This window comes from Fusarium poae, chromosome 4, assembly GCF_019609905.1.
Source record: "Fusarium poae strain DAOMC 252244 chromosome 4, whole genome shotgun sequence".
Taxonomy (NCBI): Eukaryota; Fungi; Ascomycota; class Sordariomycetes; order Hypocreales; family Nectriaceae; genus Fusarium; species Fusarium poae.
In genome coordinates, this window is record NC_058402.1 from 1,038,247 (window position 1) to 1,057,534 (window position 19,288).

Here is a 19,288-nt window from a genome sequence, read left to right on the forward strand (position 1 = left end):
TTTGCAGCAAGAATGATTTGCTGTCATATCCTATTAGGAAGACTCTTTGCATGGAATTAAGGCTTTTCTGCCTTTTTGTGCTCATTGATTTCCCGCCTGTGAAAGTACGCTGTAATACCAAATTCGTCCCCAACGCTGAACCTTACTCGTGATATTCACGATGCATTAGTAGAGGGGGAAAAGAGTGAATGTCTATCACTGGAGTTGATTTTTTAATGGGGCCTCTTCAGTGGCACACCCACTAGCCACAGCGGCTGCTTCCGAATCTTACAGGGAGATATCTCCTAAGCTTTGGCGACTCCACAAACCAATGCAACAACCTGGAATGGAAGAATTAGTAGATGGATGGACGGGACCTTCCCTTGCGGCGTAGCGTATTTTAGGCGTGATTGACTTGTAGACTCGGGTAGAAGTGGCGTGTGTCATACATTTCATGCCGTCTATGACGCGGGTTGTGCCTTGGCTGTTTGTATCGTTACCTATTAAAACACCACTTGTACTGCAACACGAACAAGTGGAAATTTGATCATCGACAAATATTTCCCTCTGATTCAACAGACATGGCTCTTCCATATCTCAAGTCCATTGATGACTGTGGCGAGTACGCAAAGGCTGTTGAGCCGTATATTCCTCAGGTTTATGCTCTTCCTCGGCAGTTTCTTGACAACATCGCCAGCCCAGATGGGCTGAGGCAGTTGTATGTTGACACAAACCCGCTCATCTCAGCTTTTGCAATTTCTGTCGCCCTTACCGTTCCCTTTCTTGTCGTCTCGGAGATCAACAGAAACTACTCCCAGGTTGACCGTATGTGGTCCATTCTCCCTAATCTTTACGTTGTCCATCTCTCCATTTGGGCACGTCTTGCTGGTGTTTCTTCGTCACGGGTGGATTTGATTTCTTTGGCTACAACTCTTTGGAGTGTGAGTTACTCTACATCTTATCCCTGCGTTCGTTACTGACCTGCGTCTCAGTGCCGTTTGACCTACAATTACTGGCGTAAGGGTGGCTATGAGAAGGGATCTGAAGATTATCGATGGTAAGTTAATCACCGACTGAAGAATCATCCATAAGCTTACATACATACCAGGGCCATTCTGCAAAAATATGTGCCAAGACCCATCTGGTTCATCTTCAACGTCACGTTCATCTCGTTCATCCAGAGTGTTCTGCTCTTCAGTTTCTCATGCGTTCCCGCTTACGCTATCCTTCTCTCTACCAAGTTTGAGGAAAATGTGGCCCCTGCCGACATTTTCTTCTTTCTCACCATGGTCGGACTGGTCTACAGTGAATGGGTTAGCGATGGTCAGCAATGGGGTGAGTAATCCGTCCATCTCCAAGGTGAACAAATCTAATCCGTTCAGATTTCCATGCGGCCAAGCACAAGTATCAGGCCGAAGCCAAGGTTCCTCGCGAGTACAGCTACACCCAGGCCGACCTTGACCGAGGCTTTAACACCTCTGGACTCTGGGCTTACAGCAGACATCCCAACTTTGCCGCTGAGCAGCTTGTCTGGTTTGTCCTGTATCAGTGGAGCTGCTATGCAACCAAGAATCTGTATAGCTACACACTTGCCGGCTCTGCTGCTTTGATCATGCTTTTTCAGGGTTCAACTTGGCTCACCGAACTGATTACAGTGGGAAAGTACTCCGAGTATCCAAAGTACCAGAAACAGGTTGGCATGTTCTTGCCCAAGTCTCTTCGGCCGTACAAGACTCCCCTGCCTAAAGTCATCCGCACCAGCGACCTTGCAAAGAAGGACGAGAGTAAGAAGCAAGCTTGAATACAGTTTAGATATCCATAACAGGTGTTCAGGTGCAGACTAGAGCCGCTTATTTTCTATTGTTAGACCAATTGCATACCGTCAGTGCAAACCTGGGTATTGTAGATATCCTCTTACTTTATGGTGTATATAGAGAGCGTTCTCGTTCAATCTTAATAGAGATATGTATCAATCGTGACCCAGAAGTGAAAACTATATAAATAACAGTATTTAGGTTAATAAAATTAAAATAGTATAATGCGTTACTGCTTTTGCTACTGTTGACATTGTTGAACCACCGACAACTGCTCTTTAGCTTGCGGCTTCTTCTGGATTACCAAAAACTACCATCTTCATCAGTTATGTTATACCCTTAAAGCTATTTAGTACTCTCTAAAAAGGTCAGTTATGGCCTTTTAGGAGATTAAGGCATCTGAAGGTGCATCGGATAAAGATAGTCCCCGTCTTCGGCTCAGTTGTCCCCTGGGTTCCTAGGTATAAGGAGTTTGCCAGTGCACCCTTGGAGCCAATCCTTATCGGCATATTTTCAGCACTCAGAATAACACATACGACCAGTGGTCCGAGCAGGCGCATGATGATGGCAAGCTGTCTTAGGAAGACACCGCTGGCCCGTCCTACCAGCGTTCCGCGACGACTTCATGGGTCAGCCCAGCAGGAGAAACAACCACACCTCCGTCGATCGTGGCGCCTGGTTCCTCTGACCCTACAGTTAGCAGGGTTGAGAAGAGAACAGAGATGTATCCACTCGGACGGATGATTTGCTCGTGGAAATTACTCCAGCGCAGAGGTAGAGAGACAGCACCTTCGCTGGGTTCTCCTACAGACGTTAGGTTTTCGTCCCACCGAGCACCACTCAGCCACCGCCATCTCCTTAAGCAGATCCATCCAAGCGAAAGTGGCATAGCTTGACGCTCGAAGAACCCTTCGCTAGGAAGCCTGTCAAACGCTCTTGGCTCCAGACCTTGATGTAGGGGGATGAAGAACAATTCCAGTCGCGTTCTCCTACTTTTGGGGCCGAAGACAACGGAGTATCTGCTCAGAATGGATTGCCCGACACGAACCCAGGCATTGGCAATGACTCGTCCGCAGGACCTTCGTCTCATTTGGCCATCCAGCATGATGACAGTCGCAATGACGCTCCCAATGTCCATGACGTTCCGATTTGAATTCCGAGCGACTCATCGGACGAGAGTGACTATGAGGAAGTCAACGGCAATGGTAATGCCAACATTCTACAGGACACCAGCGCCTTTAGCCCGTCTCCTAAGTCTTAGCATATAAAAATAAGAAGTCTAAGAACTATAATCTAAGGAGCATAAAGTGTCTCACTAATTTCGTCTCTTATGCTTCCAGCGGTCAGTTTTCCTGATACCCTGAGGCCCGTCAAGCGACAGAAGCTTTACTGACTTGGTAGGCTTCATCGTTGCAGAAGCGTGAACCTCAGTCCCCGCCAGGTATTACGCAACAGACTATAACACTCCCCGAGAGCAGCCGAAAGACTTACCTGTCACAACCGCATGCGCTCAGGACTTTGACAACTGAGGCAATGAAAACTCTGGCGATGTTGACGACAAGGCTCTTCACGCCATAGATGAAGTCTTTGTCGGCGTGACGTGAGCGTCATTGGAGATGCCAATACCAATGATGTTGAAGATAATGACGCCGGATCCTCTGACGACACCGACAGCTTTGTCTCTGGAATTCTCAACCTGTGGTAAACAAAGGTTCAAGCAATTCTGGGGAGTAGAGAACACAGCAGATATTCCTCCTATAAGCATTCGACGTGATCTTTTCTCTGCTCGGAACCCACTGTGCCAGATTAGGCCTGCACTTATGAATCAACGCAACTCCCAACAACAAGCTAGGCTTGAGGATTGAAGTGACGTTCACAGGCATGTTCGCGAGAATACTGGTGAGCGCAATGTGCGAGTGCCTCCTGCGCCAAGATTCACACCAACAACGTAAGTATATTATTGTTTAATGTCTCAGTACCATGGGTAGGCTATGAATATAGCGGGTTTAAAACTTCCATACCTTTATTTATAGGCTGCCAGAAAAGAAATGACCACTCGAGACATCACTACCCAAGTTGAAGCGCCTGCTGAGACTGCTATCCAGCGACTCAAACAAAGAGAGGACGTAGCCCATGACCCTGCACAAGATCTCGGTCCAGACTCTGATATCATCAGTCAGCTGGGCGGGCCTGAAACGAACTTCAGTATGGACACTCAGAAATGACCAGACCGTGGCTAGGTTCGCATGCTCGTGAAAGAACTCAAGTATACCACTGGCTTCGGAGAGTCATACTGTATTACTCGTCGTCAGATTTTGCCTGGCGCGCCTCCCGATATTGCCTTCACGAGGTAATCACGGCTGACTAGTCGAATTTGCCTTTGGGAATGAAGAAGCCGCCGTTGAAGATCGGTGCCACATGTTACTGTAAAGGATTCCACCAAAGAATTCATGGCCAGTATCTGGCAAGTGAAGGAAAGCCGAGCGAAAACAGCATATCCCACTGTCTCGTTCAAGTTTTGGCACCAACCGGACAACGCAAGCATCAAGACTGAGTGCGCCGCAATCACCGAGCTCAACACCCTCTCCGACGTCCCTACCGAAGACTTCTAGGAATACACTCAGTGCTTCGGAGAACCCAAGGAACACCATGACTGCATGAATTCCTTATCCATGTTTCGACGGATAAGGTGGATATCGTCTATTGTACTCCGGTGACTTTTGCGCAGCTCCTCAATCATGCCAAAACCGAAATAAGGTTCATCATGTTAGATGAAGCAAACCGCATGACTGAGTCGATATCGGCTATACCTATGTCCAAATGTCCCAAAGCATATTTCCTCATCGTCGACGATATTCGACAATTCAGCCCTGTCATTACGACTATGCACCGCGATGATTGGAAGTCATTCTTTGGTCCTCAGCGCCAGACAAGCCTATTCAAGCGTATGGAGTACTCAGGGGCAATCCAGCAACGCCTTGAATCTAACTACCGCGCTCGCCTTGACGCCGCTGATTTTATCCGTGAAAAGTTCTACGGTGGACAGATGACTATTGTAAATAGCATGCCACTCTTGCGACCAACACTATCAAGGATTACATTGCTGACAAAACTGGGTCACACAATCCAAATGTCGTTACTGACGTTCCTGAGCTCATTGAAGTTCGAGTCGGTACCAGTTTCACAAATCCTGCAACTACTAAGCTTGCTGTCTGTCTAGCTATTCAGCTTTATCAGGAAGTTACGGTTATTAGTGTCAAGGGCGCCAAAGCCATCCAGAAAGGTGACAGCGATATCCATCCGACGAGGTAGCATCCTAATTATTACACCATACCTCGCCCAGAACAGCAACATTAGTTTCTTGCTCTCGCAAGTCACTGCAGCCAAGCTCCCTCCAGGGCCTGTGGATATACGAGCAATTAACAGTTGTCTCTCGCATTGGCATCTATTGTCATCGCCGACGTGGTTTGCACTAGTCATCGCGGTTCACCGGTGACGCTGATCGCATTGCCGTAATGCTTAGCCGTGCCGAACTAGCTACTAGAACAATTGCTTGTGTCAAGGACGTCGATGAAAGATCTCGCCTATCTGCCTACATTGAGTGTTTGAAGGCTCGAAATGCTGTGTACTCTCTTGGAGAAGCGAACTCGCGACCCAAATGGACCAAGTGGTGTTCTAGATGCCTTAAGCCTGGATATCTAGCGCATGCGTGTAAGGAGGCACCTCGCTGTACCACATGCGAACCGCTACTGCCCCCGGGCTGAGAAGAATGACATCTCTGAATTCGCGAAAGAGATTCTCCGAGATGCCTTTATGGCGAGGAGCGTCGAAAAATAGGGGGGGACGAGTCGCCTCCCTACCCGAGAACCGAGCTTTGCAAGCAAGCCCCTGGCAAGCATGCGTTCACAGGCAAAGAATGAGTTCACAAAGGCGAGAAAGCGTGTGCGCTCATTCGGGCAGGATGGGGATGTTTGAGTGGAAGTTATGATATTTTTGGAGGGCGTTGACAAATGCATCAAGGAAGATGTCGAGGAACAGCAAAAGGATAGTACAGTCCAATCAATTACTATGGCTTTATATTCACTGGTGTCTTGTGATATCTCGTGAAGTAGCGTTTAGAACGACCTCTTCCAGGCAGGTATTTGACATGCCATGACATGCAACAGCTTTTCCCCATACTGGACCAATATGATCTACGTGACAACCTACTTGTCGGTAGATCGGTAACTACAAATGCACAAAGGGGCTTTGAATGAGTTTGAATTATAGCTAACTGACTTCCCACCAAAAACAGTCCCAATAGTAGACCCTGATATCTTGCATCCCGATATGTTTACCCGAGATGGCACATGTCCGTGATTCTTCTATACCCGGTGCGTCCCTTGTCTCGTGTCCGAGCGAGAAATGTCTTGCAATCACAAGATGGTCGCCCGAGAGATACTCTGTCTGTATTCTCGAAATCAAGGTATCGGCTCAAAAAGAACAGGAAAAGTACGCCGCACTGCCCATCAAGACGATCGATGGTTGCCTAACCATCGTTGGGCGGCGGCAACTTGGACTTCTTCCAGTTCTTGAGTTACATTTGACTGAAACTGGTCAACCCGTGCGTCTATTCCCCGTTGCCAATCGACACACTTTGTTTGGAAGTCGATCACGTTTTGTGTATTTTCATTGACCGTCTTCCGAATGCATGCTAATGATGCCGAGGTAACGGGGGAGCTGTCGGTGGGGTAACTTGGGCAAAGGATAGCTCATCAAGCCATTCGAGTGCAACAGTGTGTGTACGGATAAATAACAGTAGTTAGGTCAGCAACGTCATGATGGCGTAATATCAGCTACTTAAACCTCATATGTATATAAGCTCACCAAAAAATCCCCCCTCACTTAAAACTACAAAAAACTACAAAAAAAATGTAAAATAAAAAATAAAAAAGACAAAAAAACAAGAGAGAAATCTCAAACAGGCAAGTTATCTTACCCAGCTGCGTGTGACCAAGGAAGCTAACCAAGGATAGCCGCGAAAACATGTCTATCGGGTGAGCCTGGTGCCTGCAGACTGGCTCCTGCAGACATACAGAAACAACAACTGGTACGACAGGCAGTTTGGTTGCCGGGTCTTGATCCTTCTACCTTGTCGAATTGGATCTTATCAGATGGGTCCTGCAGGAAGAATAACGGCTTGGCGTCGTGTATCACAAGACAGATCAAGGCATCAAACCACCGACAGAGGAGGAACATTCTTAACGGCGATGCGATCAGGCAGTCATGCGCTCTGGATCATGGGCCTAGAGATGTTTAAACTATTTGGTGGTCCGTGATGAATGATCGGCTATCCATCTGGTTACGGCGGCCGAGATGATGGGGTTAGTTGGAATTGTCGGAATTTTAGAATGTCAGTTTTTCGTGTGATTATTCTGAGTTTGGTGGGAAGTTTCGGGCTCAATCGAGGGCTTCCTCCAAGGATTAGTAAACATCGCACGAATATATCATGTGACGACCATCCAAATAACATGCCCTATGACAAGCAGAGTCTCAACGAGTAGTTTCAACTGTAGAAGTAGATATTTGCTTCTACTGTTGAAACTACTCGTTAAGACTCTACTTGTTACAGAGCATTCTTTATCCACATTTGCTTTCATATTAAACTTCGAGGAACACCCACATCAATGAGATCATATGCACATTTGGATGGTCATCCAGTCTTCAAAGGTTAATATAAGCAAATGTGAATAAAAATGCCGTGGTAAACAGTATCTTAACCAGTAATTTTCAAACAGTGGTTTCTCTATAATATATCTATGCAAAGGCTCTATATTATTCTATTCTTTTACCAGTCTAAGATCGCTGAACTTGTCGGCATAGTACGAAGGCACGGCGATGGCGTCCTCTTTTTCCCAGTCCTCCTTCTTGTTCACGCCAGTCAGAACATGCAGTGTGCCGCCTAGCTTGCCCTCAATTCCAAACTTGATGTCAGTGTTGAGTCGGTCACCAACCATGCATGTGCGAGCTCGGTTAAGTTGGAACTTGCCCTCAACGGCGTCCATCATGGCCTGGCTGGGCTTTCCGAGAGCCAGAGGCTGTTGTCCCGTAGCGTGGACGACGGGGATGTGACAGGAGCCAGCGCCGAGGAAGAAGTTGTGATGCATTGGAAGTGTAGAGTCAACATTGGTAGCGAGGAATGTAGCTCCCCTCTTGACGTAGTGCATAGCATGAGCGTACTTGAGGTAGTTGACATGATAGTCAAGACCACAAAGGACGACGCCAACCTCGGGGTCGAGATGGGAACCATCAGCGATACCCTTGAAGTCGTCGTTTGTGATGTCTCGTCGGAAGGCCTCGTCTGTACCTCCAATATGGGGTACGCCTTCTGAATCAAGCTCCTGCTCAATACCTGACTCTCCGATGATAAACACCTTGCGCTTACCCTCGGGCAGCTTCAGGATACGGGCGATGTAGATGGCAGCAGAATAGCTGGAACCAAAGACATCATCCTTCTCACTAGGGATACCAAGACCAGTGAGTTTCTTGAGATACTCATCGCGGGATTTTGTGGAGTTGTTGGTGACGAAGACGACCCTCTTTCCTACATCGATGTGAGTCTCTTGTCCAGATCGTGAGCACAGTAAGCTAACCTTTTGATCTCAAGAAATTGATAGTCTCTGGGACTCCCTCGTACACATGATCACCAGACCACAAGACACCTTTATAAGTTAGTCACTGTGTTATAATTTGTGAATCGTTTAGTATTCACCGTCGCAGTCAAGGAGGAAGACCTATTGATGGGTGTTAGTGTATTACTCGGCCAATGTATAAATGACTCACGTCGAATTTGTCAATGAACTCTTTGATGGCAGCAACATCATTGCTGATGTATTTTGGTGAAGATGCCATTTTGTCTATGAGTCTGACTAGAAAAGACACTGTATGATGTTTTTGAATATGATCGACCAGAGTTTCAGTTGGATGAACATGAACTTGATCGTCGACAAACTAAAGCGGATTGACTCGGTGGATTGTGCTTAGTCAGAGATAACAATAATGACATCGCCTGTGATGCAATAAGGCTGGATAATCGGTGATCAATGGACCTATTATAAAAAGACATCACGAATAATACAGTAAGCTTGTAACAACACTTTTGGGAGCAATTGTGAGTGATCTTGTGATGACACGACAGGTGAGATTTATCGATATAGGGTAATCTCTCGACTGTTGGTTGAACAACTCCTCGGATAACTATGACTCGTTTTCTGTCTACCAAGGATGATTCATGCAGATGATAACGACCCTGCATCTTGATAGGCAATCTTTAGTGCAATGACAACATAACCCGACCCATGCATGTCGCGATTAATGTGCCGAAAGTGAACATTGGTCCGAGGTAGGCTCTGACAGCCGCAGACCCTTCCCGCGTGGCAAAGAATGTCAGTCCAAAATCTTCAGTCCCTTAAAACGACTTTAGTTAAAGCAAATATTGTCATTGGCTCATAAATTTTGCCTTGCGAGTAATAGGTTAACCTTGTTCGTCATCGGTGGGTTTCTAGAATTCCACGTTTTTCCTTAAAACTTTTTCCCTCCTTCTTTTTGCCTGACTAATATTCAAGATAAGAGGTTCTACCCGTGGAATTGGGTTACCTAGGCTCGCTTACGTCCGAGGCGAGATAGCCTGCATCAACAGACCGACATCTACACACAGACAGGAGAATACAAAGTGTAATTCACCGCTTTGGATACTTCCCGTATCAAGCGAGGTAGCGTGGGGATCCTGAAGCTAAAGTTGGTCAAGGTCTCCACGGCCAGGGACCCATTTTCACGATCAGCTAAAGGGGTTTCCACCTGCTAGAGCAACTAACACAACTACACAGTACAGTATGAAGTTTTAAACCGGACCGGCTGGATACCTACGTAATTATAAATATCTACAGGAGAAGACCACATGGAGTTGAATTTTTGTTCCTAGATTTCAAACCTTTCATCTTCTTCTATCTCTCCTGTTGTTTATCATCTTAGCGAAACAAGCGCAAACCTACACACAACAGCTTCCTTATCCATCAAACAACAACCCAGGACCACACACAACCAAAATCTTTATCTCCCTTTTAAACAACAATCAACATGACTACCGCTCCTACCAGTGTCGCTGCTGCTCCCAGCAATGCCAACTCATACTTCAGCGAGGTGCACAAGACGCAGTCTACCGCAACAACCCCAATCTCTACTCCTGGACTCAAGGCTGAAGAGTTCGAGAACAACACACGCAGACCTACTGTTCTGAGCAACGACTTCCCCAAGCCCAACGATGATGTCGATGTTGAGGCCATGCTCGACCGCCAGCCTGGCCGCTGGACAATCAAGGGGCAGATGGAGGCCAACCAGCGCCGCCAACAGAAGACCCTCAGCGAAGAAGAGGCCAAGGCCCAGCGCCAACGAGATTTTGAAAAGGCCAAGGAGGAACTCCGTGCCTCATTTCGAATCTAAAAACGCAGCGCTTGTCCTTCACTACCAGATGCTCAATGAGAGCTACACTGGTTCACCCCATGACAACCATTTGGCGCAATGTTTTCAAGACTATATCTAATATTTCAACGAATTACGACACAACGAATAGACATACTATAGATTCTCGCTATTGTACGATGGAAAGTAGTCGCTAGGCTATCGGGAAGATTGTTTGCACCACTAGCATTTTAGAGCATGAATAAGACTTTCATCTTCATCATTAATCATTTAAGCAAGGTCCGCGACGGACAGGACCCGACCACCCAGAGTGAAGCCGTATCCGATAGCAGCCACAAAGGTAGCGAGGTTGAGAAGAGATGAGATGCCGTGAAGCATGCCGAACTTCTTGTTGAGAGCCTTCATCTCGTCTGAGTGAGGACCCTCAGCGTAGTATTCCTTACCATCTCGTTTGACTATGAATTTTAGTATGGATTTGGTAAACTGATGATACCGTAACATACCTTGACCACGTCGCTTCTTGATAATGTCAACAGTCATTGGCAGGAGAACAAGCAGGTTGATAGCACCAGTGATACCCATGACGCTGATAGGCAACAAGGAGTGCCAGCGGGCGAATTCCGACACCAAACCAGCGGGACCATTTGCAAGACCAATCAGAGAATTTCCGGGGAATGTCAAAGCGAGAACACCGGGTAGGACAGTTTGAAGGCCGAAGTAGATGGGGAAGAGCTTTTGCTGGATGGCGGAGAAGCTGGCACGGTCGACCGCCCTGAAAGCTACGATGCCATTGACGAAGGACTGTCGATTTGTTAGAGCCGAGTACAAAGCTAGATTCAGTATCAGGGTACATACGTGGAAGAAGGTCGTTCCTAGAAGTGTTCCGTAGCTGCCGTCCAGTTAGCTCACTCATCCTTGACTGATTCTGTTGTAATAGGAAGCTTACGTGATGATATGGTAGGGAGCCGGGGACAATGCCACGGCCTTTGCTGTGCTTGCCATTGTCAATGTTGTTTTCACTTTGTGAGTGAGAGTTGATGAAAACGGATGGTGTTTCAACTCAGCCGAGGTGTATGTTTCTCTAAGCTACCTAAGATCTCGTAGACAGGTCATCGACCCCGGTCTATGATACAATGGAGACCACGTGACTGGCCACATCACTTTGCATCTTGTTGCGGATTGGAGTATGATACAGAAACAGAAATACTGGAATGATGCTAAATTACTCATGTTTGTATATCTGACGGATACTTGCTGATACGTGCATCGTAATATTTATCGTTTCACCAATCGCCGTCAGCAATGCAAGGCTACATGAGCTCTATAACCGTGGAAACAAGCCTACACCAGAAATTGCAGAATAAAAGCCGTAATTATTTGTTCGATGGAATCATGGAATTCCTTCTTTTTTACTCATGCCGGTATCCGTATTGCGCTGTTTGATCAGGAGTCGCCTGCCATTTCAATTAACATGTAGGACAGCACGTGATTACGTGTTTCACGCGTCTAGTACATGTCAGTAGGTTCAGTTCAGCTGCAGGCATCGCGCCCCACGCTCTCCATTGGATCTTGGACAGCTCCGAGCTAGAGGCCTTCTGCCTAAACGATACAAGGGTTCACCACTGAGAAGCTTTGTGCGATTTCCATTCATTTAAATCAACTCGCATCTTCCTCCACTGATTTGAACCATTTTCTTGTTATTGCCTGCACCAGTCGAAATACGAAACTATCATGGCGGAAAAAGAGGCAACCATCTTTATCCTCGATCTGGGCTCGACTATGGCCCAGACTCATAGTGGGAGATCACAGTCTGATTTGGACTGGACCTTGCAATATGTATGGGACAAGATCACAGATATCGTCGCGGCGAACCGCAAAACACTATGCGTTGGCGTCTTGGGCCTAAGAACAGACGAGACCGACAACAAGTTGCAAGACGACGAAGGCTATGAGAACATTTCAGTCCTACAAGAGATGGGACCAATGACCATGGAATCATTAAGAGATCTCCAATCTGTGGTGAAGCCAAGCAACACGGAAACTGGTGATGCTGTTTCCGCCATTGTTGTTGCAGTTGACATGATGGACACCTTTACGAAAAAGCTCAAATGGAACCGAAAGATCTTCTTGATCACTGATGGTCAAGGACCAATGGATGGAGATGATCTGAGCGACATTTCCAAGAAAATCAACGATTCGAATATTCAACTCACCATCCTGTAAGCCATTGACACCCTTTTGTCCAACTGGTCTAACAAGTTGCAGTGGCGTAGATTTTGATGATCCGGAATATGGCTTCAAGGAAGAAGATAAGACGGCCACCAAGGTCAGTAGAAGCATACATCTTTCTAAAGCGCATGACTAAATATTGGCAGGAAGATAATGAGAAAGCCCTCAAAGCACTCGCTGACGACTGCAAAGACGGTGTTTTCGCAAACATCGCCGAAGCCATTGATGAGCTTGACACCCCTCGAATCAAAGGAGTCAAGCCATACAAGACTTACGACGGCGCCCTCACTCTCGGAGATCCTGAGACGTTTCCTGCTGCGATGAGTATCAATGTCGAGAGGTACTTCAAGACACATTTGGCACGCCCCTTAACAGCAAGCACAGTAGTTCTCAAGTCCGAAGGTGCAGATGCTGAAGCTACTCAGTACACTCAAGACGATGAGATGGAGGGTCTTGAGTTTTCTGCAGTCAAGCAAGCCCGTTCATACAAGATCAATGATCCAGATGCTCCAGGAGGAAAGCGAGATGTCGAGTTTGATGACCTTGCCAAGGGCTACGAATATGGCCGGACAGCAGTACACATCAGCGAGTCGGAACACAACATCACCAAGATTAACACGCAGAAGAGCTTCTCAATCATTGGATTCATTCCATGCGCAAAGGTATGCCACATGTGAACGATCGCCCTATTTCCTGTACTTATGCTGTTTAGTACGAACCATTTCTCAACCTTGGTGAGACTTGCGTGACGATAGCACGCAAGTTTGATGCCAAATCCGCCCTCGCGCTTTCGTCTCTTGTATGGGCTCTCTCTGAGCTCGAGTCTTACGCGATTGCCCGGATTGTGACAAAAGATGCCAAAGATCCGTTGTTAGTGCTATTAGCTCCTGGTGTAGAGCCGGATATGGAGTGTCTCTACGATGTCCCACTTCCATTTGCAGAGGATATCCGAAGCTACCAGTTCCCTCCTTTGGATAGAGTGATTACGGTTACTGGGCAGACAGTTACCAAGCACCGACTGTTGCCTACGGATGAGCTCAATGATGCCATGAGCGATTACGTTGACGCCATGGATTTGTCGACATATGGTGTGGATGATGACGGGTACGTTTCAATCTGTGCTCAGCTTATTATTGCTAACTTTTCTAGTGATGTGTCCGAATATGTGCCTATTGATGACACCTTCAACCCGACAATCCACCGAGTGAACCATGCAGTGAAATCACGAGCAGTGTATCCTGAGAAGCCAGTTCCAGAAACTCCGTCCATATTGCTCAGATTCGCACAGCCACCGCAAGATCTGATCAAGAAGGTCCAGAGTAAAGCGGATGCTCTCATTCAAGCGGCAGATGTCAAGAAAGGTTTGCGTTCTACCTTGTATGGCTTCGAACGATAGCTAACTAGAAATCAGTACCACCAAAGGTCAAGGGTAAACGTGGCAGAGAAACCGTCAAGCCAATCTCAGGCCTTGATGTTGACTCTCTTCTGGGTGAAGAGGAGAAGAAGGAGATCAGCCCTGACAACGCAGTGCCAGAATTCAAGCAGGCACTTGCAGTAACTCAAGAGGTCTCGGAGATTGAAGATGCAACTCAGCAAATGGGCACGATTATATCAACATTTGTTACAGAAAGCTTTGGTGACAACAAATACCAACGCGCTCTGGAATGCCTGGGCGTGATGAGGGAGGAACTCATCAGTATTGAAGAACCAGGACTCTACAACACCTTTATGAAAGGGATGAAGAGGAAGCTGCTCTCTGGAGATATGGGAGGCGACCGACGAGACTTCTGGTTCAAGGTGCGATGGGGTCGTCTTGGTCTGATTGACAACAAGCAATCGGATGTGTCTGATGTCACCCCAGAAGAGGCTGATGAGGTACGTTTCGCAGTAAAGGTTTCTGACAGTTTGCTAACTTGTACCAGTTCTACAGAACAAAATGATGTAAGCAAAGTAAAGTTTGTTATTTGTTAAACGGGTGTGGTTTTATGTATTATGTCAAAAGTTTAGCTGGTTTGCAGTTATCTAGGTACTATCAGGCGCAAAAAGTCTAGCATGAACCAACCATGAAGGATTGAGAGGATCAAATAAATATGCAAATAAAACAATCGTCTTTATTTCCAATTTGCTATGAAAATGCTATGTAAAATCCGAGTAATATCTAGCGGTCTGCATTATTGATGAGCGTTGGTATTCCTGTACACAGCCGTGAGTGGAGGCCCGCTGCATGACGATCTGACAATTGGCAGTGGCAGAGCAATCACTTACCGTTTGACATATATTTTTGAGGCAACGCTTCCCTTTATTCCTACGTTTTAACAGGCGCGTGATAACATTGGTGAATCACTCAAGCCTTGACAAATAAGTCCAAAAGGGTGCATTTCTCGCCTGCCCTTTTTTCCTCCCTCACAGGGCTGCACCTGCCGCACGAAGGCTTTCCCTACAGCCTTTGAAGCTGCACTGCCTTTCATCCCCAACCACGGGTTTAATTTTCTTCCTTTTATTTTCTCATCTTTCTTTCTTTCAATAGTACTTCCACAATGGTATTTTCAATTTTCATCCCCATCGTCGCCTCTTTTCTGCCTTGCAGGAAATGCCAGCGATGTCGGACCTCCAAAATCGTTTGGAGAAACTGCAGCAGCTTCTGGGTAACGGCGTGAAGCTTGCCGAAACGCCACACAAAGACAACCCAGAAAATGAGTCTCTTTCAAGTGGCTCTGGAAATAGTTTCGGAATGGTGATGGATGATGAGTACATTCGAAATGAGGAACGACTTGCAGCTAGAGAGCAGGCCTCTCAGGAACAGCTCCGAGCTGAAGTTGAAGCTGCCCGAAAAGACCGACTCGAAAGCAACAAGAGAAAAGCGTTCGACAACACTACTTTTCGCGTCGGCCAACCCGTCCACAAAGATTTCACCTTCTGTCCGTTCAAAGTCGTTGTGTCATATCCCGAACGCTTCATCGGCAAAGTCAACAAGCCTCGTGTATGTGCTACCAACTATGAGCTTACTCTTCACTGGCTAATCCTGTAACAGGCGAAGCCATTTTTCACTGAAATTCTTCAGGATCGAACTTGGGACTTGTAAGAAAATCTATTGTTGCTACGTTTTCGTTGCTAACTTTGCAAGTTTCTACCTTCATCACCCCATGGAGCCAGCCAGAGACCCTTACCTCTTGGTTCCATCCGCCCAATTCGAGGTTTTCCTCCAAGAAATCAACCTCAAGCTGAATACTGACCTCAGAATCCCTGTTGGAGCCATGAACAAGGACAAGTTCTACATGAAGTTTGGTGAAGGGGGCACCCCTCGTCCCCGTTACTTGAGACGATCTTTGGATGCAACCTCCCTTGACATTCGACCATGGCCCGCCATCGACCCCGAAGACATAAGGGGCTTCCAAGCGGCTTCACCACCGCAACAGCTCACCTGGAGGTCTAAGATGCGAACCGTTAAGACCGGCTTCTCATCGAAAAAGACAGCAGATCCAGACAAGGCTGCGAAGAAGAAGCGTCACAGGGACCAAATGCTTCGCAACACACTGGGCTACCTTGGTCTTGCAGGAGACCCTGATGGCCACGATATCGTTTTTATCTGTGTCGATGTTGAAGCCATCGAACGGAGGCCAAACCCTATTTCTGAAGTTGGAATTTCCATCCTGGATACACGGGACATCAAAGGCGTCCACCCTAAGGACGTTGGTCGTGGTTGGTGGCCTATGGTCAAAACTCATCATCTTCGAGTGCGTGAATATGCTGGTTTGCGAAACTACCAATTTGTCAAAGGGTGTCCTGACAAATTTGACTTCGGGTAAGAGTGGCTTTGCTTCTGCTTTTACGTGACACTAACTGTTTGACAGAAAAAGCATCTTCCCTCAGAAGGCCAAGCTTCAAGAAACCATCATGAGCATCTTCAACCCCTATCTTTCCTCACGGGAAATCATCGTTGTAGGACATGATGTACGACAGGACATCACCTACTTCAACGAGATAGGTATAGACCTCCGAGCCCTGGCTGGAATGAGAGAGCCTGTCGACACCCAGGACCTACACCAAGCTTGGTGCAGCTCACCCAATGGACGAGGCCTCGTCACCGTACTCGACGATCTGGACATCCCAAACAAGCATCTGCACAACGCCGGCAATGATGCTCATTACACTCTTTGCGCTATGATTGGAATTGCGGTGCAAGAGGCCAATGGGGAGCAGCAGAACAACGAAATGCTCAAAGGGGTGGATTAAATGAAGAATCTCTGAGGACGAGGCCCGATAGAGATTAGATATTATGTGAATCGTTTTTGTAATTGCAACAAAAGGCAATGGAACGCAGCATGAGAAGAGAACGGGTCGATTGGCCCTGTATTCATACAACATTCAGCCTAGATAGCTTAACGACGGCATATCCCATCACCTGGCTCCAAAGAGCCTCCTCTTAAACCCAACAAACGCCATCGCTATGGAAACAAGTAGTGTACACTATACACACGCGGCCATATGCCCACGCCAGACCCTAGTCATTGATTATGCTTTTTGTAGGTTCATAAATCGATTCTGATGGATCCGAATATCGACAACGAACGAGTGTTTTATCGAGTTCGTAATGCTTTAACCGTTCTTGTCCAGGAACTCCTTGGCCTCGTTCACCTTTGTCGCAAGATAAGGACTACCGCCTCGATCGGGATGGTTAAGAAGCATGAGGGTTCGGTGGGCCTTGCGGATCTTATCCTTGGTAATGGCTCGCTCGCTGATAGTGATGTTAGTGGCTGTTGGGTGTAGCAAAGTTGACGAACACATACTTGAGAGATAGGATCAAAGTAGCCTCCTTCTTGTTCATCTTGGGCTCAAAACCACCCTTGTAGAAAGCCTTGCCCATGGCTCCAACGCCGCCTCGTGAGCGTCTCCATGCGACCAGACCAGCTCGACCCTGCAAAAAGATGTTAGTGACCAGAATTCGATATCCGTTTTCCTTGGTTGCATACCAAAAAGGCCGCAACGGCAGCGCCGGCGCCCCATGCCATAACAGAAGCCATTTTGAATATTGTATTTCGGTCTTAACAGACGTAACTTGGGTGAGGCAAATGGAGATGTTCGGGCCCGGAGGGCAAATCGGGGAAAGTTTTCAAGAGTCTCCGACGCGGACCGGTAACTTTCGGATTCATGTTTGTCCGGGGTGTTGTTATCGATAAGCTCAGATAGCGGCTGGGAACAAAAAAATCTTTAGAGCGAAAAAAAGTTCGGGATACCTCAAAACCAGTGGGGTGGGAAGCTGAATTGAAGTCGTTTTGGTCTTGTAGACCACCACCCATACAAAATGAGGTAAGTTGTTGGATACGGACGGACTCTGTATTGGATGCCTAAGTTGATAGAAGATGTACTTGTCAAGTTCATCCTCTTGGAGACTGAGCATCTACGATATCGAGGCTTGAGGTCTACCTTGAACTGTCGCTAACGAATTACTCTAGAATCGAAACCTGTTATTTTTGCAGTCGCCCTGCTTACCCCAGCAAGGGTATCACCTTTGTGCGCAACGATGCCCGAGTCTTTCGATTCTGCCGCAGCAAGTGCCACAAGAACGTACGTCTACAGCAACGTTGCGACCTGCCTCAGATCTCACACCGCTAACACTGCTACCTCTACAGTTCAAGATGAAGCGTAACCCTCGCAAGCTGAAGTGGACAAAGGCTTTCCGCAAGGCCGCCGGCAAGGAGATGACGGTCGACTCTACTCTGCAGTTCGCCGCCCGCCGCAACGTTCCCGTCCGCTACGACCGAGAGCTCATGGGCAAGACCCTCAAGGCCATGGAGCGTGTCTCCGAGATCCGCCAACGTCGCGAGCGCGTATTCTACAAGAAGCGCATGGCTGGCAAGCGTGAGCGTGAGCTCGCCACCGCCCGCAAGCTCGTCGCTGAGAACGAGCATCTCCTGCCCCGCATGCGCGGTAGCGAGAAGAAGCGCCTGCGCGAGCTTGGCCTGGGAGAGGAGGAGATTGAGGAGATGGAGCCTGAGCGCCAGCAGTCCAAGGTTTTCGGTGGCGAGAAGAAGAGAGTCGCCATTGCTCTTGAGGTTGACGACGACGAGGACGATGACGAAGAGGGAGAGAGCGGCATGTTTGACGATGAAGACGATGAGGATGACGACGAGGACGATGATGAGATGGGCGATGTCGACATGGAAGACTGAATGTGAAAACTCATTGGCGGTGGAATCGAAAAAGAGAAAGTCGGTGCAGCATGTCCACGCGCGGAGGCGAGCTACTAAGACAGCGAAAGCAAAAAAGGTCTACGAGACAAGGGCGTTATGGGTGTTTTTGATTCGAAGGCATACCACGGCGTTGGGATACTATAGAGAGAAAGCATTTTTCTTCGTCATGCAGAGAGAGCGCGCACACCCAACCCGAACCCGCAAGAAGAAAGACTTGGATGTGACCCTTTTTTATTTGGCGGAATGATTTGTGTTTCCGGTCATCTATATCCCAACAAGCAAGTCCGGGTTGACCTTTTGTCATTTTCATTCCGGAGCGTTCAGTACGGGACGCTTTCGAATGATTTGGACAGGCAGGCTATCATCATCATCAATGTTATATAGAACCAACTTTTGAAAAAAGAGGTCACTTAATAAAACAAAGTTAACCAAATATGTTTATCCAAAGAGTTTAGCCGTTGAAGCCATGTAGAGTTGGGCCACTAACGTTAGTGGTTAAAGACGACGATCAGATAGGGAAAACTGAAATGGATGGATCTCATGACTCTTTACGCTGTCCTGAAATAGGCAATTGGAATCAAGTGCTACGTGATAGGACGACGTAAGCTTGGAGTACCT

General features: G+C 47.4%; 12 protein-coding genes across 12 annotated transcripts; 7 read left to right on the forward strand and 5 right to left on the reverse strand.

The window, feature by feature from the left end:
* Window positions 1-560: 560 nt before the first annotated feature.
* On the forward strand, window positions 561-1,780 carry FPOAC1_010445 (uncharacterized protein; the record flags this gene model as incomplete). The annotated part of the gene is made up of 4 exons (XM_044854836.1): window positions 561-920; window positions 972-1,036; window positions 1,088-1,314; window positions 1,362-1,780. The coding sequence occupies 4 exons, from the start codon at window positions 561-563 to the stop codon at window positions 1,778-1,780; spliced, it is 1,071 nt and encodes a 356-aa protein (XP_044702149.1).
* Window positions 1,781-2,394: 614 nt separating this feature from the next.
* FPOAC1_010446 (uncharacterized protein) lies at window positions 2,395-2,931 on the reverse strand (the record flags this gene model as incomplete). Its single annotated transcript, XM_044854837.1, has 1 exon — window positions 2,395-2,931. The coding sequence occupies one exon, from the start codon at window positions 2,929-2,931 to the stop codon at window positions 2,395-2,397; it is 537 nt and encodes a 178-aa protein (XP_044702150.1).
* A 429-nt stretch (window positions 2,932-3,360) lies between these two features.
* FPOAC1_010447 (uncharacterized protein) lies at window positions 3,361-3,676 on the reverse strand (the record flags this gene model as incomplete). The annotated part of the gene is made up of 2 exons (XM_044854838.1): window positions 3,361-3,589; window positions 3,639-3,676. The coding sequence occupies 2 exons, from the start codon at window positions 3,674-3,676 to the stop codon at window positions 3,361-3,363; spliced, it is 267 nt and encodes an 88-aa protein (XP_044702151.1).
* Window positions 3,677-3,841: 165 nt separating this feature from the next.
* On the forward strand, window positions 3,842-4,405 carry FPOAC1_010448 (uncharacterized protein; the record flags this gene model as incomplete). Its single annotated transcript, XM_044854839.1, has 3 exons — window positions 3,842-3,968; window positions 4,034-4,059; window positions 4,226-4,405. The coding sequence occupies 3 exons, from the start codon at window positions 3,842-3,844 to the stop codon at window positions 4,403-4,405; spliced, it is 333 nt and encodes a 110-aa protein (XP_044702152.1).
* Window positions 4,406-4,557: 152 nt separating this feature from the next.
* On the forward strand, window positions 4,558-5,013 carry FPOAC1_010449 (uncharacterized protein; the record flags this gene model as incomplete). Its single annotated transcript, XM_044854840.1, has 1 exon — window positions 4,558-5,013. The coding sequence occupies one exon, from the start codon at window positions 4,558-4,560 to the stop codon at window positions 5,011-5,013; it is 456 nt and encodes a 151-aa protein (XP_044702153.1).
* A 2,599-nt stretch (window positions 5,014-7,612) lies between these two features.
* On the reverse strand, window positions 7,613-8,684 carry FPOAC1_010450 (uncharacterized protein; the record flags this gene model as incomplete). Its single annotated transcript, XM_044854841.1, has 4 exons — window positions 7,613-8,376; window positions 8,426-8,494; window positions 8,545-8,566; window positions 8,616-8,684. 4 exons carry the CDS (start codon window positions 8,682-8,684, stop codon window positions 7,613-7,615), a joined length of 924 nt encoding a protein of 307 aa, XP_044702154.1.
* Window positions 8,685-9,908: 1,224 nt separating this feature from the next.
* On the forward strand, window positions 9,909-10,271 carry FPOAC1_010451 (uncharacterized protein; the record flags this gene model as incomplete). The annotated part of the gene is made up of 1 exon (XM_044854842.1): window positions 9,909-10,271. One exon carries the CDS (start codon window positions 9,909-9,911, stop codon window positions 10,269-10,271), a length of 363 nt encoding a protein of 120 aa, XP_044702155.1.
* A 249-nt stretch (window positions 10,272-10,520) lies between these two features.
* Window positions 10,521-11,252, reverse strand: FPOAC1_010452 (uncharacterized protein; the record flags this gene model as incomplete). The annotated part of the gene is made up of 4 exons (XM_044854843.1): window positions 10,521-10,705; window positions 10,754-11,051; window positions 11,106-11,139; window positions 11,197-11,252. The coding sequence occupies 4 exons, from the start codon at window positions 11,250-11,252 to the stop codon at window positions 10,521-10,523; spliced, it is 573 nt and encodes a 190-aa protein (XP_044702156.1).
* A 729-nt stretch (window positions 11,253-11,981) lies between these two features.
* On the forward strand, window positions 11,982-14,419 carry FPOAC1_010453 (uncharacterized protein; the record flags this gene model as incomplete). The annotated part of the gene is made up of 7 exons (XM_044854844.1): window positions 11,982-12,469; window positions 12,516-12,576; window positions 12,626-13,141; window positions 13,192-13,583; window positions 13,629-13,840; window positions 13,891-14,354; window positions 14,402-14,419. 7 exons carry the CDS (start codon window positions 11,982-11,984, stop codon window positions 14,417-14,419), a joined length of 2,151 nt encoding a protein of 716 aa, XP_044702157.1.
* A 659-nt stretch (window positions 14,420-15,078) lies between these two features.
* Window positions 15,079-16,712, forward strand: FPOAC1_010454 (uncharacterized protein; the record flags this gene model as incomplete). The annotated part of the gene is made up of 4 exons (XM_044854845.1): window positions 15,079-15,459; window positions 15,511-15,557; window positions 15,604-16,281; window positions 16,331-16,712. 4 exons carry the CDS (start codon window positions 15,079-15,081, stop codon window positions 16,710-16,712), a joined length of 1,488 nt encoding a protein of 495 aa, XP_044702158.1.
* A 363-nt stretch (window positions 16,713-17,075) lies between these two features.
* Window positions 17,076-17,500, reverse strand: PAM18 (mitochondrial import inner membrane translocase subunit TIM14; the record flags this gene model as incomplete). The annotated part of the gene is made up of 3 exons (XM_044854846.1): window positions 17,076-17,214; window positions 17,267-17,394; window positions 17,450-17,500. The coding sequence occupies 3 exons, from the start codon at window positions 17,498-17,500 to the stop codon at window positions 17,076-17,078; spliced, it is 318 nt and encodes a 105-aa protein (XP_044702159.1).
* Window positions 17,501-17,781: 281 nt separating this feature from the next.
* Window positions 17,782-18,649, forward strand: RLP24 (ATPase-activating ribosome biosynthesis protein; the record flags this gene model as incomplete). Its single annotated transcript, XM_044854847.1, has 3 exons — window positions 17,782-17,786; window positions 17,933-18,044; window positions 18,110-18,649. The coding sequence occupies 3 exons, from the start codon at window positions 17,782-17,784 to the stop codon at window positions 18,647-18,649; spliced, it is 657 nt and encodes a 218-aa protein (XP_044702160.1).
* Between the last annotated feature and the right edge of the window lie 639 nt (window positions 18,650-19,288).